At 37.3% G+C, this 23870-nt stretch overlaps 2 protein-coding genes across 2 annotated transcripts; both read left to right on the top strand.

The window, feature by feature from the left end:
* Nucleotides 1-46: 46 nt before the first annotated feature.
* Nucleotides 47-21096, top strand: LOC149109084 (uncharacterized). Its single transcript, XM_089294587.1, has 7 exons — nt 47-52; nt 1140-1724; nt 18427-18514; nt 18624-18713; nt 18890-18961; nt 20204-20287; nt 20634-21096. Exons 1-7 carry the CDS (start codon nt 47-49, stop codon nt 20957-20959), a joined length of 1251 nt encoding a protein of 416 aa, XP_089150713.1. The 3' UTR covers nt 20960-21096.
* Nucleotides 21091-22196, top strand: LOC149109085 (uncharacterized; the record flags this gene model as incomplete). The annotated part of the gene is made up of 1 exon (XM_089294588.1): nt 21091-22196. A coding segment is annotated over one exon (816 nt), but the record flags the coding sequence as incomplete, so codon positions are not given.
* Nucleotides 22197-23870: the final 1674 nt, after the last annotated feature.

Genomic DNA, 23870 nt, shown 5'->3' on the forward strand with positions numbered 1-23870 from the left:
TGCGTTTCTGTTTCTGGCTTACACGAGCTGTTTCGTTAGATGATAGATGAGGGTAAAACAATGATTCTCTGACCACGATAACAGACCAATTTAGCAGAGAATATAAAACTAGCTTCGCGCTCAAAAATGGTCAAAGGGAAGTGAACGAATATTGAGCATAAACTCTAGTAAAATGACTTCCATACTCTACATGTCCCTGCCAGTATTAAGAGCAAATCTATGAAGCACAAAGTTCGCAGTATTCCGCTGAAAATTTTTAATACAAGGACGACTAAATATTAGGTGCGTTTTTCTAGCGTTTCATAATTTGCGGTGTAAGCATATTTTTATCAAGTAAATCACGTGGTTATTAGACAATTTCAAAACAAGAATACCCATAAATAGACAGCCCGCTGCTTTGCCAGCGTTTTGTCATATGCAGTGTTAGCAAATTTTCGGTCAAGCAACGACCAACTGCCGCGGCAGTGGAAACCCAATGAGCGCACACAACCTATTCAAAGAAAACGCTTTGATTGATGAAATGATTAACAGTGATTGAAAGCGACGCGAAAATAACCTGAGAATCCATTTTTCCATGGCGCGCAAACTTCATAACAAGAATAGAGGACAAATTTAAGTTTGTTTAAATATAAGTGGGCAGGCAGGACCAGATATAGCAAAACAAATTATTCGCTCACTCCTTGTCTTATAACTATTTTCGCACGCCACAAACGAAAGAAAATGAATTAGGATCGTTACGCCCCAACAAACTCCTTCAAAATTCCCATTCTCGTGTTCTTTCCAAGCACCAACAGTCATTGTTTACTCGAATATTCCTCCATATCCTTACGAACATTCGATCTGACGGGAAGTTCCTCGACTTATTGCGACGCAACCAAACTAGGCTCTCTCCCGCCATCGAGAAATAATGATGCCATAGAAAGAACAAATAGTATGGTCCCCGCACCTTTGTATACAAATAGAGCGCATTTTGTTTGCGCATTCGACGAACCTTCTCATTGGTTTAACAGTACCACGTGCAACAAAATATTGCGATCCTTCGAGATAAGCTGTACGAGGTAGAAAGAAGAGGACATAGGTAAATTTATATTGAAAGAAACTGACAGTTTTCAAAATGTCTGGAAAATCTGGGGCAACAGGGAATTCTACAAAGGACGCGGGTTATTCCAGAGACAACTCATGTCGTGGAAATCCACAACGACGAACAAATACGTCGAGAAGCAGGGTACGTGAACACTCCGGCTCTGCTAGAAGCAGCGAGAGTAGCAGGAATTCTGGCGGACATTCAACTAATAGACCACTCCAGCACTCCCGCTCTACGAGAAACGGCGAGCGTAGCAGAAATTCTCGGGGACATTCAGAAACTACATCACACCAGCACTCCGGCACTGCGAGAAGCGGCGAGTGTAGCAGGAATTCTCGAGGACGTTCAGAAAATACATCACACCACCACTCCGGCACTGCAAGAAGCGGCGAGTGTAGCAGGAATTCTCGCGGACATTCAGAAACTACATCACACCACCACTCCGGCACTGCGAGAAGCGGCGAGTGTAGCAGGAATTCTCGGGGGCGTTCTAAAACTACATCACACCAGCACCCCGGCACTGCAAGAAGAGGCGAGTGTAGCAGGAATTCTCTACAAAGTCCAAGTGATACATACGACCAGCACTCGCCAAATGTTACTACCTCTGCCGATACCCAAAGCCAACCGAATTGCGAAGGAGGTAAGAGATAATGGGACGTTTTCCTTTGCTATTTTAAATCCTCTCTCTAACGAGTGCTTCTTTTTCCTACTCCAGGGTACAACTCGTCCTGCATTTTGCAATGACAACAGAAGGTAAGCAGAGTTTCAATCATTACCAAATACCTTGGCGGCAAATTGATATCCATAGATTCATTTGTGTTGTGTTTCTTTAAGAGCGCTGAGAAAATAGTTGTCTTACAAGGGGGAATGAGGCGATTCAAAGTCTAAATTTAGCAAACTAAGAAGAGACTGCCTCGGCAGAAAATAAGTTGTCTATCACTGAAGCAGTATTTTCACTTGACAGCAAGGATAGTAGTGTTAGTATAACAAGAGCTGAATCAAAATGTCCCAGAAATTCAGAGCAACAGATAACGCGCCGATAGATGGGCCTAATAAAAGGCGCAACCAAAGAAGTGAAAATATTGAGATAGAACCAACTGCTGTAGATGAAGTATATCAGGAACCCGATGCTTTAGGTACCGGAAAAAGAAAAAGAATACCTAGCGAGTAGTCCCACCGTTAAAGAAGGCACTCAAAACCAACAGATTGAGTGAGGGACAGCAGAGAAATTTCTCTTCTACTGAAGACACTCCGAATCCACAGGATAGTGCCAGGGCTTCTGATATTTCGCGCGGTCGCGGAGTTGCGAATTTCATGTAAATCCGCAAAATGCCGCGGAATTCACAAGAAATCGTACCAAACACATGTTGGTACAACATATTTGAAACTTATCTTGGCTGTTGGGGCTGTTTACTTGCAGTAAACTTGCAAATTTATCGTGAATCTTCGTCACTACAACGAGTAAACAACATCCCAAAACTACCAGGCGTTCTTGGAGTAATGTTGCGAAAAACTGGGCACTCTCTGTGGCCACGATGTAAAAAGCTTTGCCATTGGCGCATTTCTTGAGCGCATTGTTGTTAAAAGAGCAAATGATGATCACTGTTAAAATAACCTCTTGTCAACAAATACAAACACGGAAGATAATCCAAATTTTCCTGCAAAAGTAAATCGCCGGTTTTACAAAGGCAAAACGGTGTATCTGTCATTGCATAGGCTAACAGTCGTAATTTTCCCAAAAAGTTGGCAAAATTGCTGTCTTTTTTTAGTTAAGAACGCTCGCCAAATCGGTCCAAAACCGATCACTTGCCAGCGAAATGCGCCCAGAAAATGCCCACAAAATCGGCCGTTTTTACCCATCTTTTTTCAGCGAACTATTTGCGCTGAAAATTTCCTCCAATTTCCCGCGAAATAGGCCGTTTTTTTCCGCGAATTTGTCTCGGAAAATCCCGCGAAATTTGACCTTTTTCCGCAACCTATCAGAAGCCCTGTAGTGCGGATGTAAGTACCACTAAGTTACATTTTTTTGATGTATTTTAATCATGTAACGTTTTAATCGACAGAAATCGTTAGCCATTCCCTCAGCTTGTGAGCAAAAAATACATTATATTATAATTGTCCGGCGATTGAGAAAAGTCACCCTATGTGCTCACTGCTACTAACGCGTGCTTTCACTAGCAATTCTGATCTCCGCTACGAGACTCGAAATCGTCGATATGTCTGCTATGTCAAACATCACCTAAAAAATCCGCCGGTGATTTTGCATCAGTCAACGAACGTGTTAACAGCAAATTGCGACGAAATTTCCTTGCTATTTTCGCTAGGGATGAAAATCGCCGCGACAACGCATTCAATCGACTGGTGGGTCGCAGGCTTAATATCACTTATCTTCTACAACCTGCTCGAGAGATATAGAGGATATTACATGCCCGCGCGTGGATACGAATTTTATCTTCGAGTGTTCAACTCGATATCTCACAAGTGAGCGCAGCTCACTCATGAGATATCGATATTGAGTTGAACACACTAATGACGACGTTTTTGACGATTCTCCGAATATTTCCGACCACTTTCCGAAGATCCCGAAGATTTTCCAAAATTGTTCCGAAGGCCATATTAACGCTTCCGAACATTTTCCGAACATTTTCCGAAAATTGCCGAAGATTGCCGAAGAAGACCGAAGAAGATCGGAAGATGTTTCGATCATACATCAACAAATTTAAGTGTAGTGAAAGGGACAAAAGAAAAATGTTATAAAAAGGAGTGATATCTTCACGGTGTGAAAGATAAAAATAGTATCTTCACTGCGCGCGATGAAGATATGATGTTTTAGTAAAAGGAAAAATCCTGGTATTTCACTGGTGTTTATATAATAAAATTGAAAATGATTTTTTGCCCTGCAGATTTCAGAGGACGAAGAAGAGGAAAAAGACAAAAACTAGGAGTTGTTTAATAATAAAAATCGTCTAGCCGAATAACAGTTCTTGTCGTATACAGACTTATTGTGAGTTCCCTGTTGTAATGCGCACCCTTTAGCACTTCTGCAATGTATTATATGAAACGCTTGTCAATGCCGTAGAGACTAGACTGTTCGCAGGTCCTCGTTGCAATGTCTGATAGTAACGGGCACATTTAAACTCGACATTTTGAATTCTGTACTATGTTATATGAAAAGCTTATTAAATATGTCGCGTTGAAAACATATCTCTTGGTGTATCCATCAATGAAGTGTTCCTGGGCAAGGGAGGGTCACTAAAACGAGTGATTATTTCGTATATTCTCATCAACTTTCTTATGAACACGTATTGAAATTGTGAAGAGAAAACGGATATTGATCACTTTTGAAAAATTTTTAAGCAGACAAATTTAGAAAAAGTACGGAAGATACATTATAAGAACCTATCACGCTTTATCAATTTCATATTCTCCATTCTCCAAATCCCGCGGGTTGTGAAAAATATTTGAAGGATAATAAACTCAATAGCCTCCATTTAACTTCAAAAATATGCCCGGATATTTGTCTTTAGACATTATCTGTTCCTCGAAGCTTACAAATTTCCTATCACTTCACGGGACAGGTAATGTCCGCAGACAAATATGTGGGCATATTTTCGCGCCCAAAGGGAGGCTATTGGTTATGTGTGGCCACATTCACCACGCGTTAATGCTAATTCTTTGGTTGCACTGTCACGCAATAAAAAAATAATTCAAAAACTATTCAGTATATAAAGTCAAGAAATTTTGATGTTATAGGAGATAAATAAACAAGACACTTCTCCAAGTTTTAGGTCTGTACGTTTTCCCAAACTTCAAATATTCGTCGAAATATTTTGCGCAAATTTACAGAGCCCAGTATGGAGCCGCCATGTTGCTATACCTCCATGGTACACCAACATGGCAGCCGGAAAATAGTGTAAACATCTGGAACTTACTTTGGCTATCTAGGCGACTGATTATCTGAACTGATCAAGCACACATTTGAATAAGCACTTTTCCTAATACTTTAACTTCTAAAAAGGCTTAAAATCACGAGAGGAGTTATCTTTTTCGACAAACGCGTTCATGACTTTATGTCACGCACCGCCATAATTCTGAAATTCAAAATGTGCCTGTTCAAAATGTGCCGGACGAAGCAAGCTGTTGAGGTGAAAAGCTGTTAAAAGATATAAATTTACTACCTCTTGTGCCTGATGAGGATAACAGCTTTGGTGGCTCTTTAGTTTTGGTTTTTAGAAAGTGATGACGTCACGTGCATACGAAGATTAACAAAAACGCGAATTCATGCATAAAATTTGTTTTTTACTCGAAAAATGGCCAATTTTAATCGAGTATCGTTACTTGATAGAATAAACAAAATGATCTTTTCGGGGCCAGTAACTAACTCGAATACGAGGCGCCTGATTCATTGGAAATTCACGGCATGCCTGAACTAATAGAAAGGAATTTAGAGAATGCGCACAAGGACATTTCATCCCAGTCACCTGCGTTTTGTTCTTCCGCGCACAAAAACCGAAGCCCTGGGTCGAAAATTGCACTTAAGACTCACTCAAATTTGCCACTTTAAAAACGGGAAGAAACCTGGGGCAGGTCTCATCTCGCAGTGGCTTGTGAGGCCGTTACTAGGCACAAAGCTATATTGTTTCCAGTAACGATCCCACAAGCCACTGCAAGATAAGACTCGCTCCAGACTTCTGCTCGTTTCTAAAGCAGCGAATGGAAAATTTCGAGTGCCGTTCAAGCCAAGTTATTCTGTCTATCTAGATGATCGAAGGAGTTCTTTAATGCGCAAACATGTAACCAGCATAAACAAATGTCCAAAAGAAGAAATGAAGGAAAATACTAACCCGAGATATTAGAAAGGCAAGACAACAAAGTGGCAAACGAGAAAAAACGAACAGCTAAAAAAGAATGCCATGGATATCACGATCTACTGCCGAAGAAATGTCGTTTGAGACCGAATCTAACACCAGACAATGAAGCAAAAGACAGCATCCCCTATTTTAAAGACCCGTTTTATTTCGAAGCAAGTGTCTCCTGAATTGCTCATCCGTCTTCATTGCAGCGTATGAGCACACAAGGTGCTATTCATTGTGAAGCAAGTTGAAACTGAAGGTAAGTGATTGAAACTGAGGAACAACATCGAAGAATAGATTGCGCGCATTGGGCCTGTGATTTTTAAACCAAAATTCTGTCGATTTTTAAATCAAAATTCTATTTGGTCTGGTTTGTCTTCTTTTGGAGTCTAAATTGTTTTCGTTTAGAAAACCAGTCTTCGTACGAACGAAGAAAAGCCATTCTTTGAGTCGGTAAAGACGACTGTAATTCAAGCGAATTTTCGCAATTGTTACGCACTTTAAACTTCACTCATATTCCAAAAGAAAGACTCTATACAACTGGCAAGTAGATAAATCCAGCCCGACCATTAATTCTTATGAACTAGTTGTTTTAAAGTAGCAGTATCGCAAACGATTGGCTATACGTTTACGATCAACAAATTCGGAAAGGGCAGCAAAACACGAGCCTAAAATTAGACCTCCATAGCTCTAAATTAAACGATTAAGTTGCATATTTCACAAGCTAGTGCAATTCTGCGGCTTTCGCTTTTCTACTAACAAACAGTTTCATTTAATGTATGCGCTTGAATAATGACGAAAAGAATTGAAATAAAATTTCTTTGTCTCATTCAAAACAAGCAAAAGATCAACGATTTTTGATAAAAAAGACGATGACAGAAGTATTAACGTTATTCAGGAATTAAAAGTTAAGCAAGGTTTAATCCCTCCCAGCCAGAAGTGCTTTCCAGTTACGATTTTAAGTTACCTGTAAAGGTTGGTCAAAATCAACACTGAAGAACAAATATAAGTTACGGAGTCACTAATCGTTATTTATGAAACTAAATTCAAAGTTAATTAGCGCTCATTAATACAGCTAAGCCTAAACAGGCTGCTTTAAAGATTCACATGTACGAGTAAGGCGTTTAATTTTCTCGAATATTAATTATATAGAGGTTGATTTTTGAGGTTATAGTCTGTGGTAACGAATGTTACTTAATATCATGTTAATTGCACTCGTACATTAAAATCGCATTATCGGAGAAAGAGTAACCTACACATTATTTCCCGTTGTTTATTTTTAAGCCGTGGAATGTAGTTATTCAAACAAAGGAATTCTACCAATTAAACTTGTAAACAACTTTGCATACAGTAATCTAAGCTCGCTTTCTAAACACAGAAACTAGTTCAACGGTTTAAATTACGCAATTCTTGCCGCGATTTAATAGATTGAAACTGTATTTTGGAACAACGTGATCACAAGAATCGTTAGCGGTTTCAAGGATGATAGCGCAAATGAGTACAGTGGCTGGGGCATCGCTTGTTCCTAATTTATAACGCAAATGTCATCAAAATCCCAATTGAAACAATCACAGAGACAAGCATGCATGCAATTCACAACGTAATATCAACGCTCAACTGCGCACTACATGTGGCGATTTACAACTACCGCAAGTTAAGGGAAGCAGCTAACTGAACATCGATTAACCTCTATTTTCCTATAGTGGTATACTCTACTCTACCTCACAATCACTAGCGTTTTACTGTTACTAAAGAACGTAGCACAAGTCCTGGCATTAGGCTAACTGCAAGATGGAATTCAATCCATGAAGATCTTATCGATCGGTCTCACAATTATCCTAATGAAACAGGCACAAGACGGCAGCGAGACATAGCACATTATCACGCAAACTTTTAAAAATGCAGTACCTGGAAAGCGCCCTTCATTGCAGCTCGACATCACCGAGTATCTTCTTCGTTAACTTCTTCTGTGAACATGCTTCAAAAGGATCTTTGTTTGTTCTAACCCCTTGCGGGCTTTGTTCTTATCACACAGCCTAGACGCGCACAGTATCAGCTTTGTTGCTATAAGACTGCAAAAGCGCAGTTATCAGACACGTAATCAATTGGCGTTTCCATAGCGATATAATGCGTGGCTTTTAAAGGCGGATTCCTATTGGTTGATTAATCTGTCGTGACACGCGCGCACGCTCGCATGCTTTCTTTTTGTCGGCTTTCTTTCAATAGCTGCCAATTTGCACGCGCATTTTATCTTTGCGGCATTTGAAATACCGTGCGCTTTCATGATTATAGAAAAGATAAGTAGTCTATAACCTGAAGGCTCGATCGAGAACACGGTACTAAAAACTAACAATTTCATGGCTTTTGTAACCCATTTGAGCTTTCAATTTTAAAGAAAAGCTTCAGAAAACGTACCCTTAAGTGTCATGGAAATTTTAAACGTAATTTCTGTACAAAATTCTTATCGTTTCAACCATCTTAAAAAAATATTTCTTAGACATTAAGGCGCTCTCTCAAATGAACAAGCGTCTCTCGTTTGCAGGGATACAATGGTTTTTAACGCAACATTTGTTGTAGCAACACTTTGGCAGTTTCATATAATCACGGGCCTCGACAACCTACAAGTTTCACCCGTACGTTTTGCAGTTGCTGTTTTGCGCGCAAAGTTTCCAGAAGTTTGTAATACTGCTTTGTTGTAAGTTGTCTGACGTAAACGTGCATGAACACAAAAATTATCGTCGACGAAGCACACAGCTTTGAAACCAAAGATTAAACACCATCACAAGTCATTCGAGTCGACTGACTTATCTAGGGTTACTTACGCTCTGTAATTAAAATATCACCCACTATGAACAACGAAAACACAACAATCCTTAAAAACACATTTTAGCGCGTCCGCTCCCGGAAATGACATGAAGAAGCCTGCGACGATTTTTACTTTATCTTATTTTAAACTCATTACTGCCCAAAAATCTTACTAATATTTGATAATTATGCTGGCGATCAATGAAGTTGTCTGCCTAAGGTGTCTTTAATTATGTCTAGAGCAAAATACTTTTTGCTGTATACTGAGCGCACGAAAAATCCTTGCTTGCAATATGACCACATTTATGCCAACAATTATACATTCTGCAGACAAGGACAAAGCTTGAATGACAGAACAGATAAGTATAGAGCTTGAACAAACCAATTTTAATTAATTTTTTTTTGTTTTCATCCGGTTTACTTTAAGCTGGTTTACTAACTAAACAAATTAAAAGATCATGAAAAAGAATTCTCACACATCACTGTTATGAAATAAAATTAGATTGCTAATTAAAACAACACGATAAAGAAAAATGCTTAAAAATTTTACCCGCATTAAATTTAAATACAGTAAATGATTAGTAAAAGAACAAGACATAGCCCTTTACTGCAAAACAATGGAATATCTTTTTATTATTTTTGAATTGGTAAAGGTAAAAAGTAAAGTCTGCATACGAGCCAAGTGGCCCATCAGGCTGCAGCTTATCTCAGTTTCTGTAGCATGAAGCAATTAGGAATATTTCTATTTCCCCCTGGATGGGATGCTAGTCCATCACAGGGTTACCCCCAGTATCAAGGTGGCCAGTACCCATTTATACACCTGGGTGGAGAGAGGCACTGTGAGAGTAAAGTGTCTTGCCAAAGAACACAATGCAATGTCCCCAGTCAGGGCTCAAACCCAGATTGCTCGATCCGGAAACAAGGACACTAACCACAACACCACTGCGCCACATTATTCTTTTCTTTCTTTTTTCAATAATAATTGTTTAATCAACTTCATTTAATACAATTTCTTTATAACTTTGATTTATTTTTTGTTACTGTATAATTATGTTTATTAGTAGCAATTGTAAATTGAAAGTCTTTGTTTCATTGCAGGCTATAGATGATTTAAATCTTAGTACCAGCTTTGCCTAACCTCTGAGCTACAATGTGGTTGTCTGACACATGAGCTGGACTACAATTTAATGTAGACAGTACTTTTCACAAGTTTTCAAAAAGAAGTAAATGTGCCACTCCTCTATTTTGGCCATCTAAGAAGATTCGGTGAAAATTTAAGACAAACTAGGGTGCAAAGGAAACCAAATTTTTGGCTTGCTCTTTATGCAAGCTCTAAGGGACAGACCATAACTTTTTGGGTGGGGAGAGGGGGGGGGGAGAGGGTGGGAGCTGGGCAATTTCCAAAAAAGATTCCTGCACAACTACATTTAAGACAGCTGAAAAACATTGTGCCAGTGAAAAAAAAAAAAAAAAAAAAAAAAAATGAGCAAGTGCTTTCTACTATCCAGGTCTTGTGTTTGACTTTAAAAAACTCTTGCACAAGCTATTGCCCTCCCCCCTCCTTCCCCACCCCGAAAAAAAAAAAAAATTTAATGCACAATCTAAAGACGAGAAGAAAATATTCATGCTCCAGAATATTGCCCAACCCCCACCTCCCCTCCTCCACAAAATAATGGTCCATCCCTGACTATGATGTATATACTAGTGCATCATAGCCATTCTTACAAGCCCTAGAAAATTTCATGTCTTTCGGTACTTCTGTTATTTGAATGTGCTCAAAACGTTTCCCAAGGCACTTCACGCAAGTTGAGGAATCTACTAGTCCTAAGCTATCAGACACGATTTTCTTTGCATGTTGCAAACTCGCCAGATCGTAAATTTTGGTCGCCAACTTATTTTATATATAACTCACATGAGAACACTAACATGATTTTCTACGTTACTTTGCATGCAAGAAAGTCACAAATGAAGAGCTAAAACTTTTGAAAACAACACGAGTAAGACTTATACACTGTTATAAAGCTACCGTTGTTCTCAGATTATAGGGAGCTTAAGCACGAGCGTTTTTGAGAGGCGGACGGCAACTGGAAGAGAAGATTTCGCATGCTTGGACTGTATTGTCCCCCAGATTTTTATACTACTCATCTCTAATGAAGAAAAGATACTTAGCAATGTGAATATGGGTGTGTAAGGACAAGTTTAAAGTGAAAAAAGCTCACTTCTGGTTACCGTCCACATCTCAAAAACGTGCGTGCTTAAGTTCCCTGATGTCTCTGGTTCGCAGGTGATGGTTTTCTTCTAAGTTATTTTAAATGGAGCGAAGCACAAAAACTTTTACGTCCATGGTTTTCGTAATGACCCAAACATGGGTCCTTTCGTATTTCTTCAAAACGCAGTTCTTTATTTTCGTCGCCTTTCGCCGCTGATAAACAACACTGTGCTTGGTCTAGGCTTCTACACAACTGATCACATCTGCCGCCATTGTTCTCGCGTTTTGGAAGAGGCCGCTGAAACAATATGACGCTTGGTAAACGCAGTTTCGACGTGTCGAAGTAATTTTTACCATTACAAGTAATTTTTACAATTTTCTTGTAATATTCAGACATTATTTTAGTGGGGACGGAAAGGTGAATTGTCTACTAGCTACCAGATCTGAATAATTTCGCTATCTTAAGATTTAAAAACAAAAGTTGTGTTGTGGTCATCTTTACTTATCGTACAAATCGCAAGTCGCCAGCTGGCGACCAGTTCTGAAAATTTAGTCGCCAGTGCTCAATTTTTGGTCGCATTGGCGACCAGTGAGTCGCAATTTCGAGCCCTGTATGCATTTGAATTTCACTTGAAAAAACCTATTGCAGTCCATACTAAGCCAGGATAATTATTCTGAAAAAAACAAAAACAAAAACAAAATGCAACTTGCAGAGAGAAATAATTCATAATCTAAGGAAATGTGACTGACTGCTCAAGGTTAACTGGCCAGTGAAATATGTGCAAGATTTTAAGAGAGATGTAGCATGTATTTGAGTCTTGTGGCAGCGCATGATCTTATCAAGCCATAGCTTTTCAGCATGGTTATCCCAGCATTTAATTCACTGGTGCCAACCATTCAAAATATACACAATGACAGAGAGAGGCACAGTGAGAGTACAGAGTCTTGCACAAGAACACAACGAAGAGACCAGCTTGCTTTCTAGGGACATTGCAGAGCCCATGTTCAAACACAGACTTCTTGAACCAGTGTTCAGCACACTAAGCCATTAGACTACCAGGCATGCATCAAATCTAAAGTTAGTTTAAAACAATTGCAGTTGTAAAGAAAATGATCCCTAAAGTAAAAAAAAATAATAAATTCCTTCAACTTACAGAGTTAAACTTTCTATATCTGGTCATTGATCATTCCATGTTAATGAGGCGAAGTTGGACACTGACAATGTGCTTAAATCAAGACACTTTGAAGAGGTGGTATATAAAAAAGCTTATACAAGGCTTCTCTCAGGGAGGTTCAATCACATTTTACTAACTTATTGTAATGGTAAGAAAGGTAAAGTCTGCATACAAGCCAAGTAGCCCATCAGGCCAGAGCTTAAGCTGGTTTCTATAGCATGAAATGACTAGGAATTTCCCCCTTGGATGAGATGCTAGTCCATCGAAGGGCTAACCCCAGCATCAAATTCCCCAGCATCAAATTCCCCATTATCCATTTGTACACCTGGGTGGACAGAGGCACTGTGAGAGTAAAGTGTCTTGCCCAAGAACACAACACAAAGTACCCAGCCAGGGTTCGAACCCAGACCATTAGACCACCCGGCCTCAAAACTAAAGTTAGTTTTAAATTATGGAAGTTGTATGGAAGTTGTAAAGAAAATGACTTACTGAAATTAAAAAAAAATAAACTCCCTCAGCTCGTAGAGTTCAACTTTCTACATCTAAATTACCTGTACCATGGGCAAGCAGGAATTCAGTCCATTCAGTCCATTCCAGTTTCCATGCTTGTACCATACTTTGAGATAACAGTTCTTCAGTTAAGTGGATTACAAAATAAACTGACTTTCATTTCTGAAAAAAAAATCAAAATTTAATGTACAGTTAAACCCATTCACAACACTTTGAAAGGTGGGGGAGAGTGTAATCTCATGTGTTGGTTCATACTCATCTGATGTTTTGCACTTATGACTTCACTCACTTTATGTGTAAATCATACTTTACAGAACACCAGTTTATTATACTTTTATGTGTCTCTGACTTTTAGTATGAAGTATAGCTTTCGAGTAAATCATACTTCGTGAAAAACTAGTTAATAATCCTTTTATGTAATGACTCTCAATTTTTCCTACCTAAATCAATATTGTAGGTATTTGTAAGTATTGTTGGGAGAGTAATCAGTGTATGTACAGGTTAAATTGTAAGCATTGTTACAGTACAATAAGTCGAGTAATTAGATGTAAAAAATTCTATGCTCACGCCAGTCACTAATGTATAACACAATACTAGATCAACAATGTTTCTCTATTTCCTTTCTCACAATTCAAGGAAATCTATAATATACTGCTGAAAAAGATAAAACAATAAGCTCTGTAATAAGGCGAGGTAATATGAGCAACATTTTCTTTCACTTTGGTGTCAAGCAATGTCACATTACAAGTTTAAAAGTGCTGTTGTGCTTGTTTAACTGCCCAAGTGGCAACTGCAACAACATATATATGCATGAAGAAGAAATTACTAATAATTATTACCTCTGTGCAAGATAATCCTATGACTTGGTGTTAGTAAGTGCAGCAACAATGCTTTTCAACTTGCATGGTGACATTTTTTTGTTGTTGTTGTACAAAACAGTTGCAAAGAAAACTTGTGTTGTTTGTATTACTTCAGGCCTCTATATGCCAGTGCCAGTGCATTTATTTTGAATTCATTTTGACTGAGGCTGAATCATAACATGAAATACACTGGTAAAACCAGCTGGTTATGACCCTGGGCTACCTCATACAACTTTGTTATGACTTTTAGTTGGGATTTAAACTGTAGGGAAAGCTTAGATCCAGGGGGAGAATGGGCTTATAGGCTGCTCAATGTAGAATGGTCTCGTGAGCTATAAGTTGTAGAAAAGGCAAACCCAGATTAAACATTTTGATCTGCACTGTCAAACTTCTGGAAAGTAGACAGTGAGCTTTCAGCTCTTTTATACAATTTTCCAACTTCATTTCCAATACTGGTGAATTCGGTGAGGCAATGTAATACAGTATACATCCCTCTGCTTTAATTGGCACATCTTGAATTTCAAGTTTATAGAAACATGAATTATTTAACCTAGCAAAACAGTGTTGTGATACTGCTAGGCAAGTGAAACTCACTTTACATGTAAACACTGGAAGATCAATAGATGAAACACTTACTGCATGTTAACAATACAACAAGTTCAAAACAAGCTGACATCTACTGTGTTAAACACTGGTAACTGTTGAGGAACTATAAACGAAACTGGATAAAATTCACAGGGAAGAAGCACTTGCATAAAGCACTACAGCTGAAAAGTTGCAAAAACATCGATGTCAACTAGTGTCAACATACCAAGTCTCCATACTCATCGATCGGATGGTCCCAGATAAGAGAATCTCGTTCGCATACGTTTTAAACGCAGTTACCTCTCACTATAATGATGGATCGTGTATTTTATTCGATTATCTGACACCTTATTCCTCGGTTTCAAGAATCAACCATGTATGCCTTTCATTAAAACAGGCAGGCTTTTTACAGGGTATTGTGGAGGACTTGAGATCGATAACTCTGCGCCACGAGGTCTAGTTTCCACGAGTTTCTTGTTTCGAAGTGAAACCTTTACACCAAAAACTCCTGGGGCAGTTTTTACCTTGGCTAATAAGTCTGAAAATCTTTTTTAAAGCTTCAACTTTACGAAAATAACTCACCTTTAAATACATTCTTTGCTTGCTACCGCAGAACTCAATTCGATCGCCATATTGGATGGAGCGCTCAAATGTCAAATGCAAACAGACCTCACTTTCAGGTGGGATTGTTTTTTCAACCAATGCGCATCGGTGGCAAAAATAGTAACAAGCAACAAGTACATTGAAAGAAGATTTGAAAACCGTTTTGGAGCGTAGTATGTAATATTTAAAATAAAATGACTGGGATTACAGCCGGCCAAAATGAGCTAATACTCTCAGAAAGACGAATGAACTCTCTAGTATGCATTGTCACAGAAGCCTACTTTCTCGAAATTATCGTCCTCTATCACGAACTGTAAAAAAAAAGTTTTAAATCAAACTGCACCAAGAATGCTTCTAAAAATTTCTTCCCGATGATTAAATAAGTCGCCATCACTTTATAGTAAGATAAGCTTCAGGGAATCCTTGTGGTTTGCACTGTGCGCATAGTTATACGATGGTCAACATCGGGGATCTTTCAAAGTAAAAAAAAGAGCAAATTAATTTATCTATCAGTAGAATGGAGTCTGGACTCTTTTGCAGATCATGACTTTTACTTACTTTGTCACTGTTGCTTTTTGACTACAGGAGAGTTCTAATGTACATGATTTTGTTAACAATCTTAGTCATATCACAAATGCGTACACATTTGATGTAATTCTTGGAGATTTTAATATCAATTACTTTAATGAAAAAGAATCACACAATTTAAAGAATATATTGGAAAGTAGATTGGGTTATCAACAAATTGTGAGCACATCAACATTTTTATCAGGAAGTCTTCTTGATCATGTTTACATCAGATCACATAAATTTAAAAGTGTTGATAATAGTGTGATTGGGGTTTACTATTCAGATCATGATGCAGTTAAAATCGTCATTCATTTATGATGTAAACAATAATTTGCAGCTGAAGAAACATGTAAGTGTTTTCTAAAGGCTTAAAATACATGTTGCATGCATTTTTGATTTTATGCAACAGTACGATTATTGAAATAGTATCATTTAATTTGAACAGAAAATTTAATGAATGAAGTGAATATGGTGATAAAGTGAGTATTACAGAGAAATTCTATGTTAGTGCATAGCAGTCAATGTTGTACACAATGTGTAGAAACATGAAGCCCGGACCACCACCAAGGTAAGTTTCATAATTGTAAATTTATAGTTTAAAATTAAAATGTGACTTGGATTATTGAAACTACTGCATAGTTTTGAATTTTATTCATTTACTTGTGTGGCCATTTATGCTAAGGATCAACACCATGTTTGAATCAATGCACTTGTATTCATATAAGATACTTTTTATTCATAGTTTTTTGTATTGTTATTTTTTGTTGTAATTAATTATGGGAACAAGTACTTTACTAGCTGTTGAAAGTGCCGAAATTGTAATTTGTAAAAGTAAACCTTTTGATTTTTATCATGAACTTGGATATATATTAATTCAATAGTCTTCCTTGTCAAAATAGCAGAACTCAAATATTTCTTTTCTGATTGTTATATAACTTGCAGATTGGGGACATTGCACCACATTGTGTCACTTTCTCAATAATGGATAAAGTATACATGTAACCAAAAACAAGTGAATGTGAAGTACAGTTTGAACACAATGGACATCTCAATCAGCACAAAAACATTACTGGCTCATGCATCTCAAGTGTGGAAGTCATCAAGTGTTATTTAAGTCAAGGAATTGGTGGTCTAGTTTACTTCAAGACAATGGAAATGAAATTCTAAAGAGAAACTATTTGACATATAACAAAGTGAAGATGAAACCATAGTTCAAAATATGATGATATTCAATGCCAGTAGAATGACATTTCTTTTAGGAAAAATTACCTTCTCAATTAATTTGTATTGATTCGGGAAGGCATTTGTCTTCTAAACTTTGAGATCATTTTGAGGAACATAAAATCTATAGTCACTGCCTTAGGAGATTAACAACAACATTAAAGCTACTGTTGAATAGAAAACATGATGATCTTGATGACAATATTCAGTAGAGTATTCAGTTGACATTAATTATATGCTGTGCAATTTACTATTATTATTGTCATCCTTCTCTCTCTATGAAGAACAGAAATAATAAAAATAGCACATGTCAAATTACATGTCGAGTATAGCGCGTACAGCACACTCATTAACATACAAATCGATCAAGACTTAATACAGAAAATAGAGAAATTTTGAATTACCTTGGTTTATTCCTTCTAATTACATGCATCCCACAGGTTTTATGGGTGATGATCCAAAAAGCTGAATTAATGAAGGTCACAACTTCATGTAGTCGACGAATTGGCCTGTTGTAAATACTCTCGATGAATCGGTCCTTTGTTGGAATTTTGTTTTTGTTTTAAAACCGCAACATGGCGTGTAACTTCCCAAATATTTAAAAATCCTTTGTTCCAAGGAAGTTTTCCACAGAGACTTTGTGTGCTTTCTTTACGTATGCAATTGTTTCTATTGAGTAAATTTGAAACATTTTGTTCCTTTTAAAGCAGTTGGAAAAGACTTCTAAAAATTTAAAACAGTGCAGTGGACTTGGTTTTACCGAGTGGGGAATAACTGCTGATTGTGATGATTGTCATAATGTAACACCAGGAATGTTTAAGGTCATTCCTCACATTTGCATTGCGCATCCTTACTGCACATAATTTATGGCGTCATTAGCGCATGCTTGTGTACGCACATATTGAAAACATGACAGATTTGCCTTGATATTGAGCTCTGTCAGTTGAAAAATGGCTCTAGCTCACCAACGAGCATGGGCACCCCAATTTTTTTTCTAGTCATTGTAATCAACTAATCATAAGCTTTGTGTGAGAAAAGACTGATCTAATTTCTATTGCTGAAAATTGAATAAATAAGGAAAACAGCAGATACAGTGTGGTCTTTTCTATTTTGCAGTCGGTAATCACGTCAAGAAATTTGGTTCAAATTTTTAATCAAGGATTTAGCTTTCTGTCTGAATCAAACTTAAACTTTCATTTGTGTCCGACACAATGTATTGACTGTAGTTTAATGCGTGTTCTTATGAGTCCGGGCTTATAAAAATGTTACAATTACTGGGACTGCATTGTTATAATAGGCATTAAATAATGCCAAAATGGGGCATTTTCAATGCCTCACTGCTCCTAAATGAACATGGGCACCCCCCTTTTTTATTTCAAAATTGAAGTTATCATATGACAAATATTCAGTGGACAAAGTTTGAACAAAAATCTATTGTCACTTTTATTTCAGAGGAATTACCTTAAGAGTGTTGTCCGAATTGAGAATGGACCGAGGGATGGGCAAAGCTTTTTGGCTGGGTGGGGGAAGGAGTGGGGGTTAGTTGAGTGGGCAGTTAGCAAAAATATATGCCATGGAAAACTTCGAAACTTTGAAATTTTTGCTGTAATTAACAAGAAATCATGAATTATAAAAATATTAGTCAAGTAAGTATCGATTACACAATGATAGTGCAACAGTATGTTCTGTTGTAACATTTAAATGACAGCTAGTTATTGTTCAATGATGGTGCAATAGTTTATATGTTGATGGTGCAATAGTTTAGTTAAATAGCTCACGTATGATGTTGCTGAACAGTGCAGTGGAGTAACGCGAATTCTCAGAGGTGAATAGTGGTTACAATTCTCTTCCATCAGTGCATAATTGTTTCTTGCTGTGAAAATGTCGAAAGGTAAGGGACAGCCGAAACTGGGGAACTATATTAAAATAGACTATATTTTTATAATTTATTTTCTCTATTGCAGAAAGGAAAGACTTTGGTAAGAGTAAATGTTTAAGGAAAAATAGTAGTACCGTGGAGGAAAGAGTTTCAAACACAGGTCTGTTGTTGTCACTTTCAGTTGTAAATTAAAAGAGATAAGCGGTAGAAATAGCGGCATCTTGCGAGAAAAATGGTAAAAATAATAACCTTTATTTTTGCTTTACTAGGCAAACAAAAGCAGCAAATTAAACAACAGGAAATCTTTACTGCCAATATTGAAAATTCTTTTAGTGAAACAGGGACGTCAAAATCTACAGGTGAGTGAAATGTTATTTCTGTCCGTCGATGGTTTCTGAATTACTAAATTTTCCTTACATACTTATTATCTTTTTGCTTTTTAAGATAAGCTGGTTGGATTGCTCTACCGATGTTGTATTTAAACATTTCGGATGCTGTAATAAATAACCGTTTGACTCGACTCGTTTTTTCACAGGCGAAACTGAAGAAAAAAAAGATGAAACTTTGAAATCCAGTGACTACTCTTTTTGCACTGGACAAAATGAAGGTACCAAATGTCACAACTGTGTTATTTTGCGTCTACACGGTGAACTGAAACTTTAATCTACCAAATGCCGTTAATAACTACAGGCTTCGGGTTAACAACTAATGGCTTTATGCACGACCATCATTACCAAATGTACCGGAAAATAGTCATTGTAGTAAATTATGCTAAATAAGTAATAAGTCAATCCGCTGATGGTCTAGAAAAAGGGTCAGCAGGTTGTAACAATCCAGCTCAATTTGTTCAGTACAAATATTTACAAGACCAAAGGCTGCCACCTCTTTAGATCATGCAGGTTTTGAAACAGCCAGTAAAAGAATGATACTAAATCTTCTTTAGTCTTAGTCCGGCTGTGGTTTAGCAAGAAGCATTAAAGGTACTTTTTAACTCGGAATATGTTTATTATTTTCCAAGTTGCGGTGGTGAAACGGTTACACTCCATCACTCCATCACTCCTTTACTCTTTAACTCACTTCCCATTAGACATGTGGAAACCGGAAGGGGGGAACTCTCATATGAAAAGGCAAGAAATACTCTTCGGAAAATTACAATTTAACTCCTGACGGAGACTAATGTGGACGTTGCCTGAGCTTCATTACACGGAATAGGTTCGATTATTAGCCACTGTTCAAGAAAGGATTCCACGCGCAGTTGTAGATCCAACTCGGGTACTGGAGAGATGAGGGAAATCAAGCCTGAAAACAGAAATTAAATTAGAGCGTAGACCAGAGTCCTTGGTTTGCAACCGGGACGACGAGCATCCCCTATCTTACATATTGTTATTTCCCCGCCGGGTTTCGAACATGAGCAGTCTAAGGCCATTTTAAAGTTTCTTGCTGCGTGTCAAGTTAATTATTTTTGAAATATAGAAGTTGAAGGTGTAACGAATTTTCCATAGTAAGGAAAATACTTATGGTTCTTGACTTAGCGATTCGATTCAGGAAAAGTGTTAGTGGTTTTTCATTCAAAAAGCTACGCAATATCGTAAGTTCCAAAGCAATCGCCTGAAACAAATGATTTATTTTAACAGGATTGGAATTCGTGGACTCTCGCGCAGCGAGTAAGCACTGATCAGACTGTGCTACGTGCACATAAGAATTTACTTGGGGAAACGTTACCTATATAATTAGGTACAGAAGGCTCAAGTGCCCCATAACACCCTTTCATTATTATTTTCCGAGTTCAGTGGGTCACAGCCACTTTGATTTGTATTCAAGGTGAACTGCTATCATTGTTTTGTTACAGGTGAAACTAAAGAAAAGAGAGATGAAACATTGATATCTCATGACTACTCTTTCTGCACTGGAGAAACGTCAGCATTAACTGAAGGTACAGAATGTCAGAATTGTGTTATTTTCTGTCTACATCGTAATGTAAAACTTTAATGTCCCAGATGCCGTTAATAGCTACAGGCCTTAGCCTAACAACTAATGACATTACCAAAAATCGTGATTACCAAATGTGCTGGCAAATAGTCATTTTACTGAGTAAATTATGCTAAAGTAATAACTCAATCCGCTGATAGGCCTAGAATGATTGGGGAGCGTGGAACAATTTAGCTCAATTTCTTTAAGACAAATGGTTAAAACATCAAAGACTGCCAGCACTTTAGAATATGGAAGTTTTAAAACAGTTAGTAAAGGAATGATACAAAATCTTATTCTCTTTTTTGTAGCATCTTTTAGTGAAGGTCAACTGAATAAACAGTTTGATGGAGATGCAAAGGAATGTGATCATCTAAAGAAAGTTCCGATCTCTGGATATATTCATGATACTTCACCAGTAAAGCCGAGCCGCAATAATTATACATATTTCAACTTTAAGTTTCAAAGTGCAAATGGTTTCTGCGATGGAGTGTGCTTTGATAAGAGTCTCTATAATCAGGTGAAGCAAAAAGACGAAACGCAAAAGAGTGTTAGGCTCTCCAACTATTCATTGAAAAGGTCATTGCAAAATAGCAATGACACGACAATTGTCATTAATAAACGTACTAAAACTTGAGAGTATTTCAGAGTGCCCATTTGATCACCAGCAATCTTGGACAGAATAAAATGGAACAATTATCCCCCATCCCCCCCAAAGCAATGATGAAGGCGCGAAGGAGCAAAAGCGCGCCATTTTGGCATCATTGAAATGGGGGGAGGGGTGGTCCAGATGTTCCATTTGTTTTGTCCAAGATTGAGGCACCTTCAAAACGATTTATAAAAATCAGTGAAATCGATAATATTTCAGATTTCACTTTAGTTTCAGTTATCGGGAAAGTACATATCAGATCAGAGCAGAGTGAAGTTAAGGTTCAGGAGCGGTCAGTAATGAAATTGGATTGTAATATAGCGGACGACACCAGTGCAATTAAACTTACTTTATGGAACAAAAATATCCCCTTAGTCCAAGAAGGGCAAGTATACGAAATTGTCAATGCAAGAGTTCGCTCATTCCAAGGAGAGAAATATTTATCAAGTAATTTTGACACCATCATTACTACAGTGAAATCGGATGTGCGGAATATGACAGTTGTTCCACAGCTAATGGAAAATGAAGAGTCTCTTTCACTGAATACTATAACTGTCAATCGAATTGCTGGGGTGCAAGAAATTCAACGCTATGCAGTTTGCAACAGTTGTCACCGTAGACTGAGCAATCTCCAGTCATATCTAAGTACTTGTGATTCTTGTGGGTTAAGTCAAATCAAGACAGCTGCAGATCAAACACACTTCAGTGTAGGGGTATTCATTGGCGGAGAACACAACGTTCTTTTAAGGGTTCTTCAAGATCAAGTGGAATCTTTCATAAAGTTGTATAATGAACAAGCAGAGTCTTACAACAAAATCAATGTGGAAAATCCCACAAATTCTGAGATTATCGCTGCATTTTTGGCAGCGCGCGAGTTGAAAATAACTTTCAACACTAAAAGTAAACTGGTGTCTTCGATTTTATATAGCAAATAAGTTAAAGTAACATTGCCTGTTGTTTTATTTAGGTTAGCAAGGAGTTGTAAAAGTTATTGCTTTGCAACGTAAAGAAATGGAAAAGCATTTCCTTGCTGAATCTTACTTTGTTGAAACTTAATGCTATAAGATACGTGTATAGCAAGTAAGGAGATTGATTTGTAGAATGCCCAATATTGTTTATCTTCTAGAAATTGTTTCCTTTTTTGAAAGTGTAAGAAATAATTCATTAGTGAAAAATATTGTAATATCACTGAAATGCATAATGTTTAATAAACTGTTGAAAATTGTTCTTGTGTTGAATATATACAGTTCGCTATTTAAAACTAAACAAACGCCTTAGTGAAAAGTAGAAGAACCGAAGCCAAATGGATAGTTATAGAAAACCACTTTCGACCCTGGGAATAGGATTAGCATCCTACATAGTATAGTCTGTAGTTGCTTCATGCCGGAAATGAAGTCCAAAGATAACGAAGAATCTTGTCCATTCGGGAAATGAAGCCTGCCCGACAACTAAGATATGTGATGCTTTTTTTAACTTTTATGTTATCTTCCTTGCTTTCAACTGATTTCTTTTTTCTTGCAAACGTTCCTGTTGTACTGTCAAACATAAAAGGACCCCAGCAAGAACAAAAAGTTCCTGTGTGATCAATTGGGAAAATTGATGGGTAAACAGTTCTAGCCACACTTCTTTGATATAAAGATAAGAAATAATTTTTTGAACAATAGCCGATATACAACTGCAACAATAACTGAAAAAGGTAAGTCACAAAATATTCTTTCTTTTTGAAATGCGCTCTTTAAAAAAGTATGCATAAAGTCATTGTCCCAGAAAACAAAGAAATGAAAAAGACTTAGAAATTAACATCGTAGAAACACGCGGACAGCCTTGGTTATAGTCCCCACAGAAAAATAGACTTTTCTACATATAACTGGACTTTGAAAGTTGCAGAAACATCCACTTCTTTTAAAAATGAATAATTATAGCTATGTCAAAGTGGTCAGTTGGCCTGATAACAACCCGTCCCATTTAAAACGAGATGGTATCAACAGGGGAGGTTTGGTAAATTTCGTTATTTTGTAGCAATGTACATCTGCCTCAAAATAATGAAATAAAGTTTCAGTATAAAAAAATATAGTTCTGTTGTAACAGTCCTTGATTGCACATAAAAACATAGCAAAATGTTTACAGATAGAAATGGAGACATGCGAAGACGCAATGGAGAAACAGAATATGTAGGCGACACATTTGAACAAGTGCATAAACAACTCCTTAAAAGGAAATATGATGTGCATATACGAACCAGACAATGGCGCATACAACGGAAAAGATACAAGGAATACTTGGCGTCATTTTAGACCTACTGGACTAAAGGATGGCATTTCGTTAAAATTGTTGTTCTTAAGAAGTAAAAAATGTTGATAAGAGAAAGTATAAAAAAAAGAAGAAAAAAAGGCATATTTTTTATTAGATCCTTACAGCGACAATCATAGAGGGCAGACCTAGTTAGAAAAAAGCAAAAAGAAGCGTGCTAATAACTTTGCTAAAAAACAACAGAGCTCACTATACAACCGGGAATAGGTGTTAGCACACGAAAATAATTACACAACCAGTGGAACAATACATGAGAAACGTAGACAAATGATGTAGCAAGATCAAGAAAGTTAGGGATACAATTGCCTTCATAAAACGTGTAGCCGCTCATGATGTTATGTTATCATGAGAGAGTAGACGGAAAAAGAAAAGAATAAGCATTTTCCAATGGAGTCTAACTAATGCAATCGAAAATAATATATCTACTTGGAAAAAGTGCCAAAAACAAGGCTAACCTCATTCAGTAACCACTATAGGAATTGATAATATAAATTTAGATTGAAATGCCGTGAAGAGAGGAGTGCATTGTAAACATACAGAAATGATCTCAAAAAGATAAAAAACTACAAAAAGGTTAACAAAATAATTG

Source organism: Orbicella faveolata, unplaced genomic scaffold (genome assembly GCF_042242905.1).
Source record: "Orbicella faveolata isolate gen_17 unplaced genomic scaffold, um_ofav_v1 contig_25, whole genome shotgun sequence".
Taxonomy (NCBI): domain Eukaryota; kingdom Metazoa; phylum Cnidaria; class Anthozoa; order Scleractinia; family Merulinidae; genus Orbicella; species Orbicella faveolata.

Coding starts and splice junctions, on each gene's coding strand:
- LOC149109084 (XM_089294587.1), top strand. Junction 18,714..18,889: donor AGGGACGTCAAAATCTACAG/GTGAGTGAAATG, acceptor GTTTTTTCACAG/GCGAAACTGAAGAAAAAAAA. Junction 18,962..20,203: donor TTGCACTGGACAAAATGAAG/GTACCAAATGTC, acceptor GTTTTGTTACAG/GTGAAACTAAAGAAAAGAGA.